Genomic DNA, 19,270 nt, shown 5'->3' with positions numbered 1-19,270 from the left:
GTTTAGAGAATTTGATCTTGCAAGTTAAAAAATCTCTATACACACACACTTTACAAACCAACCAAATTTACTCCAAGAATAGAAATGAAATACAGGTCACTTCTAGTCATATTTAATTAAAATATTGTAGTATTCCCTTTAGCAAACTTAATCTGGGATTTAGATTAACTTAAAACAAGTGATCAGTCTGGCCCCAGACCAAAGTCATCTCACATGCTGTGCACAGTCTTGCAGGAAGTCACACAGTGACAAGTTTAAATTGCAGTTATCAAGACCTCAGATAGTAGATTTCATCATTAGAAAGATGAGGTGGAAGACACAGAATTAACAAAAGCTACATTTTTGCTATAAAAGTAAAGCCACTGAAAGATTCCCAATGAAGTGTCTGAAATAACCATCTCCCCTGTTTTCCAGCAAAAAGGATGCTTAGTCTGTGCTATATTTTATCACCAATTTGTACAGCACCAGATCAAAAAATGCATAAAGGTGCAAATAAAGTACAACTTGTCACAATTTACAAAAGGGTTATTTTCTTCAAGTACACCCATCTGCAGATACAAAAACTAAGAAAAATGTAATAGCTTTCCTTATGCTTGCAAACTCTGCCTCCCTCTTCATGCTCCCTTGATAAAAAAGGTTATCCGGCAAGCCTCTTCTCCCCAACACGCACATCCTGTCCTCAGTGAGGGGAATTCATCATCCACTTTTTGTCGTGGCAGGTGCAAGCTAGCTGCTCTCTTTCCAAATTCAGTTCAGCCCAGCTCAGAGCGGTGCGTTGCCTGAGTTGCATTTTAAGAACCAGAGAAAACAAACTTCTCAGCCAAAAGCCCAACGGCGAGAAAACAATATAAAAGGGGAACTAAAAGACTTACAAAGTCAGCTCTTCAAAACATGACAAATGGGGAAAGTGGGATACCACCATTTGACCCGGCTGTATGCTTTATGAACAAATGTTCTGGCTAGGAATAAACATATGGAAGCTACTGCCGTAGACAAAACTGATTGCTTAGCATCTCCACCGCTCCGCAGGCTTCAGCGTTCGTTGGGAAACTTTAATGGGTTACATTAGGAGGGACGTTTCCTCAGAGGAAATGCACGCCCACCACTAATGAAAGAAAATTAATTGGGGAAAGTGTGTGCATGTATGCAGGCGGGGAGTGATATTTTGCTTTCACTAACACTGCTGAAGAACCTCATGCGGCAAGAATAGAGCTGCCCGCAGTCCTTTCACCTCTTTTGGATGAAACTTTCTCAGCTTCAGTTTGAAAAGGCCTCCTGCAGTCCCCTTCACATCATTATGTAAGAACCCCATTCAGAGCCCTGTCCCACAATAACAGTATTTCTGACGAGTAGTCAGTCATTTCTGATCACATTTTGCTTTTTTCTTTTCTTTTTTCTTTTTTTTTAATATCAATTCAGTTTCTCTTTTACCCAAAGAAAGAAGAGGAGCTTTACTTGCCTGAACATCAAAGTCTGGAAGGAGGCGAGTGATAGCCTGTGAAGAGATTTTAAGACATTAATGCATGTAACTTTTGCAGCTACAGAAATCTGCTTTTACATAAGCACTCAGACTTGTGTGCTCTAAGCCACAAATATAACAAATTCACCTTAGAGCTTTTACCCATTTATCTTCACAGAGAGTGTCAAAGCAGTAAAATATTGGGTTATAGATCAGCAAAGTGAGGCACAAAATCCAGTACACCTTAAGTTATCGCTAAAGTTACTGGACAAGTCAGAACAGTAAAACACTGAACTTTTCCATTGCTTATTCCAGCCACGAGACAGCCGACAGCCCACTTCAGTCCTTCCTAGGATGGAAGGTCTCTTTGTTAGGACATGCAATGGGCACTTGAAACTCACTTACGCAGCCATTACTGGAATTTGGTTATGCAATGCGGAAGGTGGGAAGGATTTTATCCCAGGCAAAACCAGGCTTTGTTCTGTTTGGGAAGTTGGCCAGACATGGAGAGGTCTGTTCCAACCTGTGACCGGCCATCGGTATTACCGACAACCTCCTACCACTGTCCAGGACCTCTGCCAGGAAGGGAATAGGGCAACATCCTCCCCATCTCTGATAGTCTAAGATGCTTCACAACCTCAAAAGGAGAAACACCTTAAAGCCACCTCCAGCTATTAAGAGACACGAAACATGTCAACTCTGTATTTCCATTGGGGGGTCAAATATAGAGGAAAGAGCAGCTTTGCAAAGCCTACACTTGCTACGCTGCAGAGCACAACAGGGAAGCCAAAGCCTGAAAAAGAAGTACAGAGGTAAAAAGCCTAGGATCCTGGCAAGGAAGTCATGCAGCCCCAGAAGCTCAGGCAAATTAAGGACAGAAGACATCAGAAGTATGACTGCTGTCTTGGATGACAAACTCCCAGCACTGCAGTACAACTTGCAATTACAAGTGTGATCTTCATGTAAGTAGGCACTGTCTTGCACATGAAAACAGGATATCTAAAGAGGTGTCTGAGCTTGTGGAAGTCTGTTTGCACAGTCTTAGCACAAGACGACAGTTCACTCTGTACAGGCTACGCTTTTAACCTGGAGCAATTTTCTGGGTTTTAATCTTACTACACTGTTGGTCTCTAGCTGTACGAAATAAGCTATATATATATTTTTTAAAATATTGTGCTGTTCCAGTGTAGTCTAAAGTTGAAAGGAATATAAGTGGTTACGGCATCCATCTAGACATCCTATGACCATAAGGTTGCACCACTGTTCAGAAGCAAAGACCCACCCATACAAGAAAACTTGTGTACAATAAGCCAAGATGTGACTTCAGGTTGCATCACCCACTCAACGCCAACTCCTTCCATTAATTTTGGTATGTGCTGAGTGTCCTTCAGGGCAATCATTTTTTCACTTTCTCAAAATACATTAAACAAACTTATTTACTCCATGTTAAGAATGACCACACAGGAAATTAATCTAGAGCAACTGTGTGCCAGTTTCTGTGTATAGACAAAACTTAAGGTAGCATCATGAATAAAAGTATATAGAGTTTGTTGTCAAGATACAGCTTCTCATCTACATGCTATAGAAACCCCAAAAGTTCTTCAATGTTAAGATTTCTTTGAATAATGTCGAAGTAAAGACATTTCAGTAACTATGACACTTCTGCTTAATATCTGCTTCATTTTGCTGCTGCTTAACAATATTGGCATTAAAAAGGGGATCTTAGTTTCTGAAAAGTTTGAGTGCTGCTTTCACTGGTATCCAAACAAGCTCTGCTTTCATGCAATGTCCTTGGCAAAGGATCTGTGTTTAAAGTTTCTCCAGCCATTTCACTGCAGTCTTAAGTGGAAGTGATTTTCTGAAGTGTTTACGCAACAGAGGTAGGGGATAAAAAAGAAAATAGCAGATAGAGCAATGAATAGTTCTAGCAGAGAAAAACAGAAGAAAAGATAAATTCATTATTGTCAAGAATTACAATCATTATGAACAGAAGAAAAAAATTTATTTTTGATTCAAGAGAAAAACTGACAAATTCATTCATGTTATCACAGTTAAGTATTTGCCATGAACGCACTGAAGCACAGAGCATTATTATTACAGAACAAGGTCAGACAGCCACTGAACTCAGACACCGTGGGCAGAGAATTGATGAAAAATAGTGGAGGAAAAAAAGGGAAAAAAAAAAAAGAAACACAGCACAGTTAAGTAAAAAGACCTAAGCTATGCTGCAGCCCATGAAGTATGCCTACAGCTTGTGCACGTACAGCTGGCTGCAGTCCTGAAAACTGTTTGGCTGCAGCAAGGCAGAGCTCAGTGCAGCCTGAGGGGATGGCACGGGGCACAGTCATACCTCAGCACGGAGAAGTGTCCTGAGAAGTAAAGGCTCTCTGCATAGTTGCGCCTTCTTTAAAGCTACCGGTAGAGCAAAGTTTGTATCCCTACATTTATTAGTCTATAGATATAGATGGGTCTACATGGGAGTGCCCAATTGGTACCATCCAAAATAGCTAGAGACACCCAGAACTGTCATTCAGAAAAATAAAAAAAAAAGTCACTACCAGATGAGTACTCAAAGAAGAACAAAACCAAAGACTGAGAAAGAGCAATAATTAAGGCTCAATTTTGCCTTATTTTCAAGAAAAGGAATTGCCCTCTTACTGTCTTCATTTTCCTCACACATGATTTGCTGGAATTAATCTACAAATAAGTGCAGTTCCAACAATAACCCTGAAATACAACACCTGAGCTCTAAAAAGCTTTAAAAAAGCTTACCTCCTCCTTCTCTACGAGAGGTTTCACCTCTGCAAGGTGAGCATCCTGGAACTCTGCTGACATGGTCAGTAGCTGGTATCTGCAAAGATGAAAAAAGAGATTTGTTCAGCTTGTATCAAAGATTAAATACAGGAACAAATAAAAATCCCTCTCAAGGACCTGCTGTCTCGGGTTAGAGTTTAGAAGATCTTTACAAGAAGATTATGAATCTCTTGGAGGAATCTCTTCATTTATGTGGAGTGCTGTAGTTGGATGCAAGATGCCCAGTTTATTTTGCCCATGGAAAACTTTTGGCTTAAGCACACCTAAAGCCCCAGCGCAGTTGCACCACGCTGAGTGCAGACACCCCTGGTTCTATCCTCAACCTCCAGTGCGACAGACAATGCTTATTTGATCTTAACATTAAACTGTTTAAACTCAACTGGTGTTATAACAACCTTTATGAAGGCCTACATTAACTTAAGCGCTTCAGCAGTTTTCTGCCAGAGCACAGAAACACTCGCTAGATCTCCAGCACTAGTTTGTTGCCAAGATGAATCGAGCAGCAGACCCTTCTGTAGATGCAGTGTGCTCTCTGCATGTTGAGTGGGGCTTCTTTCAGTTCAGTGAACAGTTTGCTCCAAACCGGGAGTTGCAGGAGAACAGCATGTTTTTGTTCTTGCAGCAGAGGATAAGGCGCAGGAGGCAGGGGGCTGCTCCCCGCGAGGTTCTGCAGAGTGACCAGAAACAGCTCTTGAAGGAGCTACTGATCCCGTTTCAATGGCAAGATGAGGAACACAAAAGTCAAAGCAGGTTGAACACATCTCCTGCTGGAGAAATGCATGGCATGCTGTTTTCATGCATTTGGGGCAAAACTGGGATTTCGTTGACTACACAACGATAAAATACGTTAGTTCAGTTATTTCTTGAGAAAATTTTAGAATTGTCTCAACTGAAGTGTGTAAGTGTATTCACAATGCAAAACAAAAGGCTGTAATGTGTTTAGGACTTACTAAGTGCAATTGCAAACAAGCAAACATTTTGATCGTTAGCAAGTTTCCCAAAGAGGGAAAACAATAAGCATAAAAATACGGAACAAGATTAAAATCAATTCTTTAAACTGTGGTTTCCCGCCTCCTGATTTAAATCAATATACCCAGCCTAGCACCAATGACCTCATGCTCAAGAAGGGCTATGAAGCCCAGAGTGGCAGTCAGGGGCAGCAGTGTCATCTGAACTCTGTCCCATGGGTTAACTTGATGCACTTTTCCCCAGCCAAAGGTGTTCAAGCGAGAAAGTTTGCAAAACAGCTGGATGCTGCAGAAAGCTATGAAGTGGTAGGCACTGATTAAGAGAGCTAATGCTGAACATCTGCTACCACAGCAAAGCGTGTGAAAGCAGTTTTGGAATTTAGGAATCCTTATTGCAAGCTGTGCAACTGAATGGATTTTTTTGGCAAATATTTACGCTAGGGATTTTAAGCTTAGTGAAATGCTCCATGAACCCTACCACTTGAGACAGGAGGTAGTAACAAAACTGTCCCCATTCCACGTAATTTGCAATCCAAATTTACACCAGGGCACCAGAGCTATTTAAATAGTCAGAAAAGTCAAGACATAGTTAACTCCCCAGCAGTCACTCTGATCCACCCTTTTACTTCAAGTTTTCCAGAAAGTTTAGCTTGCTTAAGATTTTTGAATGTAAAGAACAATCTAAAACAAGCTTGCCAAAGCTGATGGTGGCATTTTAGAAACAGTGTTACATACTCTCACAATCACGGCCATCTCTGTAATTTGCTATTCTACACAGCGAGCTATTGTGTACGGCAGAAAGGGAAAATGAATGCTGCAGCAGTATTTCGAGGCTGAAAATATTCACATGCAGATGCAGCTAACTCAGGCTCTTTTTGCACAGCAGCAAGTTCTGTTAAGACAGAAATAGCACCTTAATGTTCCCCTGAATCCCGCAACATGGGCTAAGAAGTACACAAGGTTTTTTCCATGTTTTGTCTATACAGGAGGAAAGTAAGAAGCCAGGCTCCCCGCAGTTTTCCAGTAAGAAGTGGCTGGGGGAACAATGCCACAGCTTGTGTTTGTGGAAGAAAGTTGTTTACATGGGACAGTTTCAGATTTTCAGGGAATCAGATCATTGACTACAAACGATGAAAAAAGCAGTGCCAAAGAGAACAGCATCGAAGCCTTTTATAGCCTTAGAAAACAATACTGTTTTCATAATAGTTCAAAGTTGTTGCTCGATGTTTCCGAAAGCACCAACACTGGGAAGTGCTGACAAGCAGATCACACTACTTCCATAAAGGTCTGCTGAACAAAAATTTAATGTGTAACAAGTGCTCATTTTTGGAACCAAACCAGATCTTTAAACCACATCATGTTTTCAGATCAGGCATTTCCAAGTTCTGGGTTTTCCTTCTCTCCATCAGGAACACCTGAAACTTTCCCACCAGGAAACAACTCTGATCACCCAGCATGATAACATGCTGTTTGTTTGCCAGAAGTGGCAAATAAAGCCCTGGCGTCTGACCCCGCTGTAAAAAAAATCCTGTTTTCGGAAGAGAAAGTTGCTGGGGAAATGGTTTTGTATTATCCGTGCTCAGCACAAGTTTTATAATATGTAAATGGGTGCTTTTGCGCTCCCCTCTTGCATGGCATGGTAGCTCGAAGCTGATTCCACTGCAGGACTTTCCTAAATAGATAAACATACAAGTATTGCTTTATACACATCTCAAAGCACTTGCCTCACAGAAGTGTTCAAATTTCAAAGTTTATTTGTATTCGCAAGCATTAATGAAAAGTTGCCAACTCTGAGAAAAACATTTTTTTTTCTTCTTCACTCCACTTTGCCCATGCGGCGTGCTCAGAGGTCCCAGGTTCTCCCCTCCGGGACCAGCTGCCACCTCCAAGCAGGCTCCCACCAACCCGTGCCCATTTATGAGCCAAACTGGCTGGAACCGCAGCTCCAAGGATTACGTTTCAAAACAAACGTGCCTCTGGCTAAGACAAATTAAAGGTTTAAGGCACCTTTGCTGCTGCCAAAGTCCTTTAAAAGTGATCACACGTGTGTTTTGCCAAGTAGCAGGAAAAGCAGCCAGCCAGCTTAGAGGGAGCAGAGGGGCAGGAGTAGGGTGAAGCATGACGTTAGAATGACTAACGTCATTCAAAAAGGCTTTTCTGAACCGAGTCCAGCCCAAACCCACTGCTCCCGAACCACCAAAGTTTCCTAAACAGGGCCATTTCACTGGCCCTGATTATTCATCTCTTAACAATTCAGAATATCCCAGGATATTCCCTGTAGGAATATAGGGAAGTGGAGGGGTGGCGCTTTGTGGCTTTATCATTCTGCAGCAGATCAAAGCACTATTGAAAGAAGCAGGTTTGGGCGAGGAGGGACGGAGCTAAAATGCCTCCTGAGCTTTGACGAAGTTGATTAGCCATGATCGCCATCGGTCACAGGTCTCAACATGTACATCGCTGGAGAGCAAATAACAGTGCAGCTCAGACATCCGACAGCAAAGCAAAGTAAGCTACTGCGACGCTCGAGCATCACCTGCAGCCTCAGCCGATGGCCAGTGAGGCCCCTCCTAGTGATTAACAGCAAGCACTGTAAACTAGTGTCCACCAATGGATGGCCCTCCAAAAATGTTATGGCCACTGTAAATTGGAAATGAGCTTGAAAAAACCCATCTCACCTAAAAAGAAAGGAGTGGAGTTCCATTAAAGACACCAGTGTATGGTTATCCCAAGACGTAGCTATACTCCACAACACATAATCTCATTAGGTGCAGTTTACATTTCAGATAGTTCATAATAAACACAACAAATCTAGTCTTCATGTTTATGATTCATTTGAAAATTATTCATTTTGCCGTTCATGCATAAGTATCTGCCTACACTATTCCCTGTTTAAGCTATGCTTTGTTACAGGCATTGATGTCACAAGCTCCTTTGTGTGCTGAGTTACCAATTCTCCGTGACATGGTTCCATAAAATAAATCAAGAAAGAGGTTTTAATAAGAGTGATTCTTCCACAGTTCTTCCCCTCCCTTAAAAAAGGTCTCCCTTTTGACAGTTAAGTAGCATCTGAATGAATAGATTGAACAGCAAATGTCAAGAGTTGACGACGCTGAACTACTTGGGAATTGTTTCCCTTAGCCTCTAGTAATTCCATGATAATCTCAATTTGCAATTAAAAGTTAATAACCTGACACCAAGCAAGCTTGGAATAGTAAGCCTTAAATCACCTAAAGTCTCAAATCGAAAAGGTAAGGAACAAAAGCATATTTCTAAACTAAACAAAACAAAACAAACACACTCAAGGAACTGAAACAATTACATTGCCTGATGGCATTGAATGTTTGGGGCTAGCCATACGGCGAGCCTCAGAATAACAGTAGAGTAAGGTCGGATCCACAGATGTTCTGCAAATCGCTGTCACCCAGCCCCCTTAAAGCCCAGTACACTGCATGCACTCCATTTAATTTGTGTTGTTTCTAACCAATTTGCTTTTATTTCTTTTCAACTCCCTTTGCAAGCTACTCCACAGTCAGCATGCTTTAGTGAGTGCTAGAGTTGGAAAAGAGAGCTCAGGCTGCTGCCTTCCTCACCCACCAGCTTTAGTGGCATAACAGCAGTGCTCAAAGCCAAAACCAGGAAGGGCTTAAAGTTTTAGCCATTTTTAAGTTTACGTTTATGCAATGTGCTAATCGATCCGATTAGCAAACTGAAACGTTTTGGCCAAGGCCTTGAGTGCTGTGCCAAACAGTCAAATTAAGCCACAAGGAGACGACTGTACGATTGAGCCAGCAGCTGATCTGCTGCTGGGCTCCAGCTCACAGCGTGCGGATGCCTCACGGCAGCGTTTCTCACAGCTACGCTTGCCTTCACTTTCATCATATCCCTGCGGCCAGAAAGCCAAGATCTCCAGGCTCTTCTCCAGTCCTTTTGTGCTAGCTGTTCCACTTGTACGATTGGCACAAATGCCTGTAAATGCACAGAGTTGTTCAGCTGCAATCACTTTAGGTTTGGACACAGCCTTTAAGCTGCAAAATTATCAGACCAGGGACTAGTTACTCCTCATGTGCACGACATATTCTGGCAGCTGTACATCAAAGTAGCGTTAAAACAAGCTGAACTGGAAGTAACCCCTCTATCTATTCCACAGACTGTAGGAAACACTTAAGAAAAATGTTGCAACACAGTTTGCACAATACTTTCACTGAGGGATGCGCTGAAGAATGTTCCTTGGAAAGCCTGGGTTCCTCCCATTTCACAGGAGTAAAAATGTGGCTCACACTTGCCCCCTCCACAATGGTGGAAGTTGTTGGTGTATTCCTAGTTTGCAGGGAAACGGAGAACTTGCAACAGTCTGAGCCGGGTTTCTGCTTCAGCAGCTGCCAATACTGCCTAGACTACAATGTTACAGCTCCAGGAGGAAGAGATTACAAACCCCGATGAAGTTCTGAAATTCAGGTTTCTTTAACATCTAGCATCTAAAACTGCTTCCAGTCACACTTCTGTGAAACTGAAGCCTCCAATAGAAAGAAGTTTCTTTAAAGAACTTAAATACCAGTGCTTGCACAGAACTTTCTAGCTAGGACAGGAGCTATCATCCCAACCTGCTTCCTCAAGCAGCAGTTTTCAGCTGACACGACTGCGAGCGGCTCTTCCTCAGGACAACGGACCGGCACAGCATGTGGGGCAGGGGAACCCACTGCTTGCATGGGAAGAAGCCAACATCTCATTGGCAGCCTAAGTTTATTTAGAAATGCATTATGCCCATTTGTTCTGGTGCCAATATTGTCCTTTAGCTTTAAAGGACTCCACACTGTGGGTGGCAAGCACCGCAGGGTGGAAAGAGAGAAGAGTGATCAGATGTCTCACCAGGCTTCATTCTGTTGCACAACCAAGCCAGCCCATCTCCTTTCCCTCCCCAAACACCCTCCTCACCCTTCTCTGCATCTGCCTCACTCTTTCCTGAGCTGACTGCAAAACTAAAAGTCTTAAGCAAAGATTAAAGGCAATGCATTGCTACGAATACTCACACCTCCTCTGCATCTAGGTGTGAGGCTGGACTTTGGGAGCAGAATAAATAATGAATACTGCACAGATGCACTAGGCATCTCATAACATGGAAGAGACGGCTTCTGCCACAAAGATTGCAGTCTAAACAGACAAGAAACAAGCTATTGTTCCTGCAGCTCACCAGTGTCAGGCCATGCTTCCCACCCCCTCCTATTTTCAATCTGCCATGGTTTAACAGTTCATAGCTTCTGCCCAGCTGCAACTACTTCAAAAAGTGGGTGGTTCCTGCAAGTTAGAGGCAAAAACATACTGAGATTATTCCAGAAGGAACAGGATTGTAGTATACTCAGAGATGAAGAATGTTATTTGGCTCTAGGTTGCGCCCCTGCAAGTACATAAGGGTTTCTTTTTGTGTCTTGCATTTTCACATTGATATTGCAAAGCTAAGTACTCAAATTGCAAAACATCACAGCTAAGGCTGACAGTGCATCTTAATTTACATATATTAGGTCATACTATACAGATTATGGCTTCTGAGTTCAAACACTACTTGTCCTACCACCTATTAAAATTGCTTGCTCATTGCTGCTATGAGTTCTCTTAAAAAAACCCTTGTCAACGTGTTTGGGCTGACATTTTCCATGACAAATGTCTAAGTTTGTCTGTTTTTAAGGAGGAAAGTAAAATTTACGGATACTAATTTGCTCCTGTGAGCTCAACAACCCCATTACAAAGTCAGCTAAATTTAAGCATTTGCACAAGCTGAAATACTCCAGGCTAGATTTGGGTCATGGTCTTCTATTGCCTGCAAGTTTCAGCACCTCGAGGCACATTATGATCTTCACAAGGGCTGAGCACGCTCTGGCCTATAGCACAGCAGAAGTGGTTGGTGAGTGGGTGTCTGAGTTAACACTATTCAGGGCCAGAATATTCCTTGCTTCTCAAAATAAGACTTCCAAATTCCTTCAGTATGGACAACAAGCAGTTCTGCATCCTTGGATGACTATTTTCAAAGCCTTATCCACCCATGCTACAGGTTAGCATGCATTACGTCAGGTAGAAAACTGAAAATTTCAAGTTCTTTTTCCAGACTTTGTTTACAAGAGGGGTTGGAGTTATCCATGCCCAAATCACTATTTAAGATTAGGATTTTATACACAACTTCATAAAATGCAGCATGTTTTATCTGAAAAAAAAATATGAGATGCTCTTAAATTACATTATCTAGGGGGAAAAAAAAGTATTTTGAATTTGCCAAAATATAAAGGGTCATGATAAAATTGCAATGCCTCCGTTTCATAGAATAAGCATGTAACATAGTACAGTGTAACTTCATCCAAGGATACAAACACATCCTAAAATCTAGCAGGAACAAAGTGTTTAGAGCACCCTACAACTGTAGCAGCAGGAAAGCGACATCATCAGTTTGACAGTACGCGCAGGAGCATCCTGAAGGAAGCAAACCAGTGACCTGCAGCAAGAGCAATCCTTCCTTCCTCCAATACCGCACTTCCTGTCTGGATATCTGTGTACTCTGCTAACAAAGAAATTCTCCTTTATCAGCCTTTTAACTCTTCCATTACCCGTTATGCCTACCATTAAATACCTTCTATATGTTTAGACACAGTGTGGCTCCGTTGCATTGAACACCAGTGCCTCCACCTACAGGATCTCCTTCAGAGGCATCACAGATTAAGATCCTTATCACTTAGATTTTCCTTCCTAAAAGTTAGACTTTCTGTAAAGGGACAAGAGTTCACCATGTACGAGTGGTGAAATGACAAGGACAGAACAAAAAAAACAAGGGAAGGATGAAAGCACATGAAAAAATTTGTTTGATAGTCAGGTAGGTTTTTATGCTGTACTGGTTTATGGCCTGCTCTTTCCATTAATTTTTGCATCCTCCATACGGTGCTAGCAGACTGCCCATACGCATCCGTGGTAGAAAAGCAGCTAAAAGAGCTATACTTTTGAAGCTATACTTAGTTCAGACAGGAAGCAGCCAGTCCAAGGCTTGGAAAAGTAGTGAATATCCAATTTTAAAACAGGGCTCAAAAAGGAAGATCTGCATTGACCAAATTCCAGCTGTAAAGAGAAAAAAAACCTGACTGACAGATGAAAGGGACACATTAAAATTGTGGCAATTAACTGGAAGGAAGTAGCACAACCCCCAAAAGAAACATAGGAAACCTGATTGGCCACACAAAATAGGAGCAACGAAATCAACATACATCCTGCTTTGTACAAACAGATGCAGCTGTGGAAAATTTCGTCAGCGGGGACAGTGCAGTTGGGCAGCAGCGAGCACACTGCGGTGCTCCCCCGGACGGAGACTGTCCTGTTTGACTCCATGCTGCTGGGCATCACCCAAAGGCAACACTCTTGAGCCAAGCACGAAACAAAACAGGCCTGATCCTGCCCCAATCCCTTTGTTAAAACGAAATTCATCTCCCGCATTCCCTAACGTAGGAGCTGGTGCATTCGGGTCTGAAACCCGGACAACCGTCATCTCAACCCTCTGAGCACCTGCTACGCCTAATTAAATGGCAAATAATGGTACTGATTCTTAGCGACTCTCAGTATTGAGTTAAATTATGCTGTCATCACACTTTAATGATACATGATCACCATATTCAGGAGAAGCTTTGAATGGTTTCTTACTTCTACTCCAACTCTGCAGCCAAAGGGAATAACAGTAGGGATTACCTCCTGCTGGCTGGCCCTGCTGAAGCTACCCCGGGCTCTGGAAGTGACACAGATAGGAAAAAAACAACATCATTTGAGAGAAACATCAATAGCCATTATATTCATAGCCATTGATTTCCAAGAGGCCTAACCCAGATTTTAGTCATCTGTAGCAACACACATAACCAAATCAGAAAATGGTGTTGCCTCCTTTTAAGCCTCCAGAAAAGTTACAGAGTATTTCCCATGACTTTCTGGTGCTAGAAAGTAGTTTATTTATAATTTTTGAGACAGAGACTTTGACAGACGGTCCAGAAATACCCTTTCCCTGATGTGCCAAAAGCTGGAGATACTCTCTCCACTCCAACCTCTAAGAAGTTCTTCAGCAAGAAGGCTGAAGAGACCTTTGGACACTAGATAAGCTTAAAAATTTACACCTAGAGTGTGAAGGGCAGTCTATATACAATGTCACCTTACTTGGTGAAACAGGGCTACTGACAGGTGAAAGAAGGCTCCTCTACACTTCCTGAGTTTTTTTAGGTGCTGTGACACAATCTGAAAGTTAAATGTAAACAAACTGCTGGTCAGAAGCCTTCTTTGGTCCTAAGAATCAGCATTTAATTACTATTAAGATCAAGCTGTTGCTGCATTAATGAGCGTCTCCTGGTTTCTGCAGTTTTGCTTTTTAAGTTGCCAAACCCGACCAACTAGAGAAACTCGCTGGTGCTGTGTACAGCTCAGTCCTAGGACTGAACAGAACCAGGCCATTGGTTTCCCAGGTTGTGCTCTCCCCTGCTAGCAAAAGGGCTTGTGCTTCTTCAAGCTTCCAGCTGTGTGTATGATGTAAACACAGTTGATCCACCATAATTAGAGTTCTCGTTTTTGAGAATTTCAGTTTCTGGTCTTCTTTCTGAAGAGATTCAAGCCAGTTATGTATCTTTTCTTTCACTCTTTGCCTACTTCAGCAATAAAACCAGGAAATGTCTCATTGCATACATGTTCAGCATCTAGTGCAAGAGGTTCCCAGGCTCTAATGAGGTTATGTGCAAAAACAGTATTTTCTAAGGGAAGTTAGAAATTTGCTGGAATCCTTTAATCTGGTGAAGAGAAGCTACATGTTGCCCTTTAGTCAAACCAAGCCAATCATTTAGGTTTACAAATCTGAATCTAAGAATTTATCACATCAGTCCATTGTTATCCCACCTGAATTGGCAGAGCAGACAGAAATTATTCAGCTGCCTTATAACTATTTTGGGGGACCAGGCTCCCATACCATACTGTCTCCCAAGATGCACTGTGATTTCCCATTTAACTGTCATAATGCAATAAGGAATATTCAAAGAACAGAATATCTCCCCCTGGAATAAAAAAAAAAAAAATTGGGAAATCCTGCTGTTTTTACTGAGCATTCATTTAAATTTAATATACCCAAATGATCTGTCACGGTTCTAGCATTCCTTTTGCTTTTGGCAAGAACAAAAAAGCCATTGTTCAGCACAGAAAGAGCAGTGCTGGAGGAGTCTGCTTGTCGGTGGTGCTGGTGCCCGCTCCCATGTGGCAGCTCTCCCTCAGCAGGGGCATGCACAGCACTTCAGCCACTGTCAAATCCTGCAGGACCTTGACACCTCTAACACCTCTATCCCATGGTCACCTTGCATGAAGCGGCCAGCAAATGAAGGGAAGGCAATCATTGCATAAGCACTTTCCTAAGGGAATCAAGTGAAAAGCCCAGCTTGACAGGACCTTCTAGACACCTCTCCACCAGTCTGGTTTGAGGCCAGCCACTTTGTAGTGTGCTCAAGGGAATGATTTCATCTCTCAGTTCACATGCTTCCTGCAGAAATTTTGGTTCAAAGTTGTCAAAGTCCAGCCTGTTCAGGTATCTGCTGCACTGCACTGCAAGGAACTCGGACTGAGAAGTTGTGGTCTCTAACTCCCCAGACCCTCATTCCATGCAATCTGTTCCATTCGTACTGCAAAACACCAGGTACATAAGCCATACACATCCTACGTAGTCTCTCATTACAGCAGTAAAAACTGGTTCCATTACATCAGTATTTTCCAGAAATCTCTGTACATCAGAACACATACCAAGTCCTCCTGAATATAAATTACTTTTTGAAGGGCAGAGAGCTTATTAGTACTCAAGGGACTGTACAAACTTTTAAGAAACACTATTATTGCTGCACCAGCTCCTCAGTTTTACCATATCATCTGCAGTCATGAAATTCTTGCTGTTGTTCTAACTGCTTTAGACTATGGATAAGTTAAAAGAGCACAAGATTTTTAAAAACCTGCTCCCAGCACCAAGTTCAATGTGCCATCAACTTGTTGCCACTCACTGAAGTTTTGCTGCAAGTTATGCCCATAACAAGCCCGTAACAGCCAGGAGTAAAAACAAGACAGGCTTTTCCCATATATTTACTTGAAGCATTTGACAGCTCCTGTTTACAGAATATCTCCAGTGCTTGCCCTGAATGTCCAGTTTTTCTGCAGCTGTTTATTTTTGACACTTGGGCCTCCCTGCCACCCCACCGAAAAAAAAAAAAAAAGGAAGAAGAAGAAGAAGAAGGGACCAAAATCCACAGCAAGTCAAACAGTGCAACAACTAACAGGGAACCTGTTCCATGCCCCTATTACTACATTTTCTAGGTTCAAAACACAGCTCCTATTTAAAGAGACAGCTCAGGAGAAAAAAAAAAGTCTGAATAACGTATTTGGTAAATACCTCTATCTGGAAACTGAAAGGAGTCTTCTTCCGGGGATGTGGTGAGGTGGGCTTTCTAACACAGCGGGTAAGACAGCGGGGAATGCTAGTTTGCAAGTGTTTCATAGGCTAACGGTAATACAACGGAAACGCTAACCAAAACATCCTCAGTGGCAGAAGTCAAATGACACGTTATGTCATCAGCCCCGCTCCCCGGACGGCGCTCGCTCGGCAAACACTGCCCTGAAGCGCTCCGAAGCCGCGCCGCGCCTGCGGGTGCTCCGCGGGAAAACGCAGCTCTCGCCACGCACGAACACCGCAGCCCCACGGGCACAACCGGGCGCTCGTCAAGCCACTCATCTGCGGCAAACCGCAAGCAGAGCTGCGAAAGCAGGACGCCACCAGCGCCAGGAGCCCGCTGCCGTCTGAAAAGTCTCCGCATCGCTTTCAAAGCTTGTTTTCTCCCGGCCCGGTGCTGCAACAGGAGAGACCGATGCGCGGCAGCGGCGCTGCCCCGCCAGCGAGCACCCGCCACCAGCCCCCGGCTTCCCCGCCGCCTCCCCGGGCGGCTTGGACGGAGGGGGGGAAAAGGGGGTTATTAATTAAAAAATATATATATATAATAAAAAAAAAAAGAAAAGGAAAAGGAGGGGAGGTGATGCTCAGGGCCCCCTTCCTTCCCCCTCGAGGGGCACGGAGGGACCCCGCCAGTGCGGGTCCTGCCTTACCCGCCGCGGGAGCCGCTCTCCGTGCGCCGCCGCCGCCGCCGCCGCGCTCCTGCCGCCGCCGCCGCCCTCCCGTGGCCGCGGGGCGGATTTATAGCCCGCGCCCCGCCCGCCGGGAGGCGCTGCCCGCCGCCGCCGCCGCCCCGCTGCCCCGCCGCGGGGCCGGGCCCCCGCCGCCACCCGCTCCGCGCTCCGGCGGCCGCGCCGCCCGCTCTGCACCGCGCCGCGCCGCGCAAGATCAGCGAGCATCGGCCGCCGCCCGGTCGTGCAGCCCGTCCAGGCGCTCCGACATCGCCCTCGCGAGCAGGCTTTGGCCGCTGTGCGGGGCTGTGTCCCGGAGCGATCCAGGCCCCGGGAAGAAGAGGTTTCGCACCCTTAGGCGAGGAGGGGCGAGTGTGGGCAAGAGGTTTGCCAGAGGGCCCTGCGAGCAGCAGTGGTGGGAAATGCCCGGGGAAGGATTGCAACAGCGAGGCCTGGGCATAGGTGGTCAAAATCGTGGGGATGTGTGTGCTACTATGTAAAATTATGTCTGTTTGCCAGATCCTGAACTGCAATATCCGGTACTCATATGGTAATGTGACCACTAGAAACAAACTCCGATTTCAGTAGAAGCAAATAATGCCTTCATGAATTTCTAGTCAAGTTCAGAGGGTGCAAGTGGGTGCTGCAAATGCGGTGTGAGATTCCCAGAGAACAGCTTCTTTGGCAGGAAGCACAGCTAATCATTTATTCCAAAAAGGGGCTGGAGCTTGCTGACTAAAGGATACCTCTAAATACATACTTCTGTGTGTAACCACCTGCAAAGGGGTGGGTTAAACAGTGACAGTCTGAACTGCTTTTTCTCAGTTTTCTGTAAGGCACACTTACCCCACCTCCATGATTTCACTTACCAGCCTCACTGTTAGGACAGGTTACAGTGACCCTAATCAATGAAATCCACAGCATGCTGTCACACTGCCTCATGCAGTTGCTTGAAAAGGAAATCAGAAATTCCCGAAACTCTGCAGCTGTCTCAGCTAAACTCTCTGCCTCTGTTTTCTCAGCTGTACAATAAACTTATTAAATCCAGTCTCTAAAAGCTTGGTGCTGTTCAAATGCATATTGGCTTCTCTACTCCTAAACCAATTTCTGTACCTGAGTTGGAAGTGTTGCCTTAGGAAGAAGAGCACTGGAAATCTCATTCCTTTTCCACCAGGAAATAGTGGGAGACCATGTTGTGCTGCATTAACTCTGAAATATTAGTAAGTCTAGAAAAAAGCAGATTTCTTATCATATTTTCTTATCGTTGATTAGGTTATGCCTTCAAGGATGAAAAGTATTTCTAAAACAACAGAAGACAAGCATTTGTCATTCTAAGGCACGCACAGCTCCACTTTTTGTGTGTTTTCTTTGTTTTTTGGACGTAAAAGATCTAACCATTTTGTATTCATTTTAATCTCTGAGTCCAGGAAACCAATGAGACCAACAAAAGTAATTTCATTTATAACTGAACCAATTTTGGAGTCAAATCTTCAAGACTAAGTCATCAGCTCACTGGCTTGCTATGTATGTTAGGGAAGATCTATCTAGCTCAGTGGTTCCTAAAGTTATGGAACAAGTACAAATACTGGAACAAGAAGATGGGCTTGACTAATTTTCCAGGGGATTAATCCTCCCTTTTGGTATCTGATCATGAAACAAAATCCTAGCTCAAAAAAATTCAGTCCTTCAGAAAACAGATCTGGGTCAGTGTCCGAACTGTGTGGTTTGGCCCATCCTCAAGCAGTTTTTCAGTCTGCTGTGCTTGGCTGCTTTTTGGGGAAGGGGCCTGCAGCTCTGGAGATTCAGATGGAATGAACTGGGAGTCAGACTTCTGTGGTGAAAACAGCGAGAATTGTTCTGAGTTGGGAGTCAACTTAGTAATTTCTTTTCCTTTGGCCTTTGCAATTTGTTTCTTGTTTAGACCACATGTAGTGTTCGAACCCCCACAAACATTTACGACAAACAGGCAGACAGGAGTGCCCAGAAGCCAGTAGTTGCTAGCCCACGTGGACAGAAAAGCCTGGGAATCTGCATCTGAACTGAGCCCTGGCTAGCTCAAGCACTTTTCCCAACTTTTTTGCTAGTTATAAGGCTGAGAATAACACAGTGATTTATAGTGTCTTTTGAGAGTGAATGGTGGATTGCAAAAGAAAACGAAGTCATTCCAAAAATCCAAGTTAGGAAGTATTTTACTATGTGAAGATGTAATTGCTAAAGTTTGTACTCAGAGAGCCAAATCTTGCCTTGTGCCAGGAAGGAGCACAGCTGAAAACTTTGGGAGCATCTTTCCCCTCTGCTTCAAAAAGTCTCCTTAGAAGACAGGTTGGGTGAGCCGGGATGTGCACACTGAATTTACTGGAGTGGCGCCACTGACAATGCAAGAGCAGTTGTTGCAGAGAGCTCTGGCCCCGTGCGGGGTTGCGTGCAGCTCACAGCGCACTCCTGTCCCAGGCGAGTGGCTCCTGTGCCAGTAGCAGGACGCATACACATGTGCATCATTTAGGAACCACTGTGCTGGAGAGATGGGCAAGCTGCTACCCACATGGGCCCTCTGGAAGGCTAAGGAGTATTTCTGCTCTATGCATTATATTTTTCTAATAAACCAGCTTTGTACGGCTGGTAAGCACTTGTCCTTTTCCAAAGACCATCTCTACAGGTAGTGGCTGCCCAGCCAGTGACATCCATTCACAGAATGGTTGAGGTTGGAAGAGACCTCTGGAGATCATCTAGTCCTGTACCAGCAAACTGGCTCTTCAGGCTGATCCGGAAGTACCACCCACCCCCAGTGGTATCCGACACTTCTACTTGAGATGGCAGCATTTGGCCTCAAGGCTTTTAGAAGTGGAGCAAATAAGTCCTTGATTTACTGTTTTACTTTGCTTTG

At 43.9% G+C, this 19,270-nt stretch overlaps 1 protein-coding gene across 2 annotated transcripts in view; it reads right to left on the bottom strand.

Annotated features, from left to right (window-relative positions):
* NDRG1 (N-myc downstream regulated 1) overlaps nucleotides 1–16,401 on the bottom strand; it is a 39,092-nt gene extending 22,691 nt beyond the window's left edge. The window contains exons 1-3 of one of the 2 annotated variants that reach the window (XM_067290135.1): nucleotides 16,369–16,401; nucleotides 4,232–4,310; nucleotides 1,460–1,495 (exon numbers count right to left, since the gene is read on the bottom strand). In XM_067290135.1, coding sequence (XP_067146236.1) covers nucleotides 1,460–1,495; nucleotides 4,232–4,294 — 99 coding nt within the window. In that variant the 5' untranslated portion in view covers nucleotides 4,295–4,310; nucleotides 16,369–16,401. Of the gene's footprint in view, nucleotides 1–1,459; nucleotides 1,496–4,231; nucleotides 4,311–15,661; nucleotides 15,681–16,368 lie in introns of those variants that run through there. The other variant, XM_067290136.1, reaches the window with a different exon arrangement.
* Nucleotides 16,402–19,270: the final 2,869 nt, after the last annotated feature.

This window comes from Apteryx mantelli, chromosome 2 (assembly GCF_036417845.1).
Source record: "Apteryx mantelli isolate bAptMan1 chromosome 2, bAptMan1.hap1, whole genome shotgun sequence".
NCBI lineage: Eukaryota > Metazoa > Chordata > Aves > Apterygiformes > Apterygidae > Apteryx > Apteryx mantelli.
The sequence above is the reverse complement of the archived record's forward strand: the minus strand, read 5'-3'. Positions and strand labels throughout refer to the sequence as shown.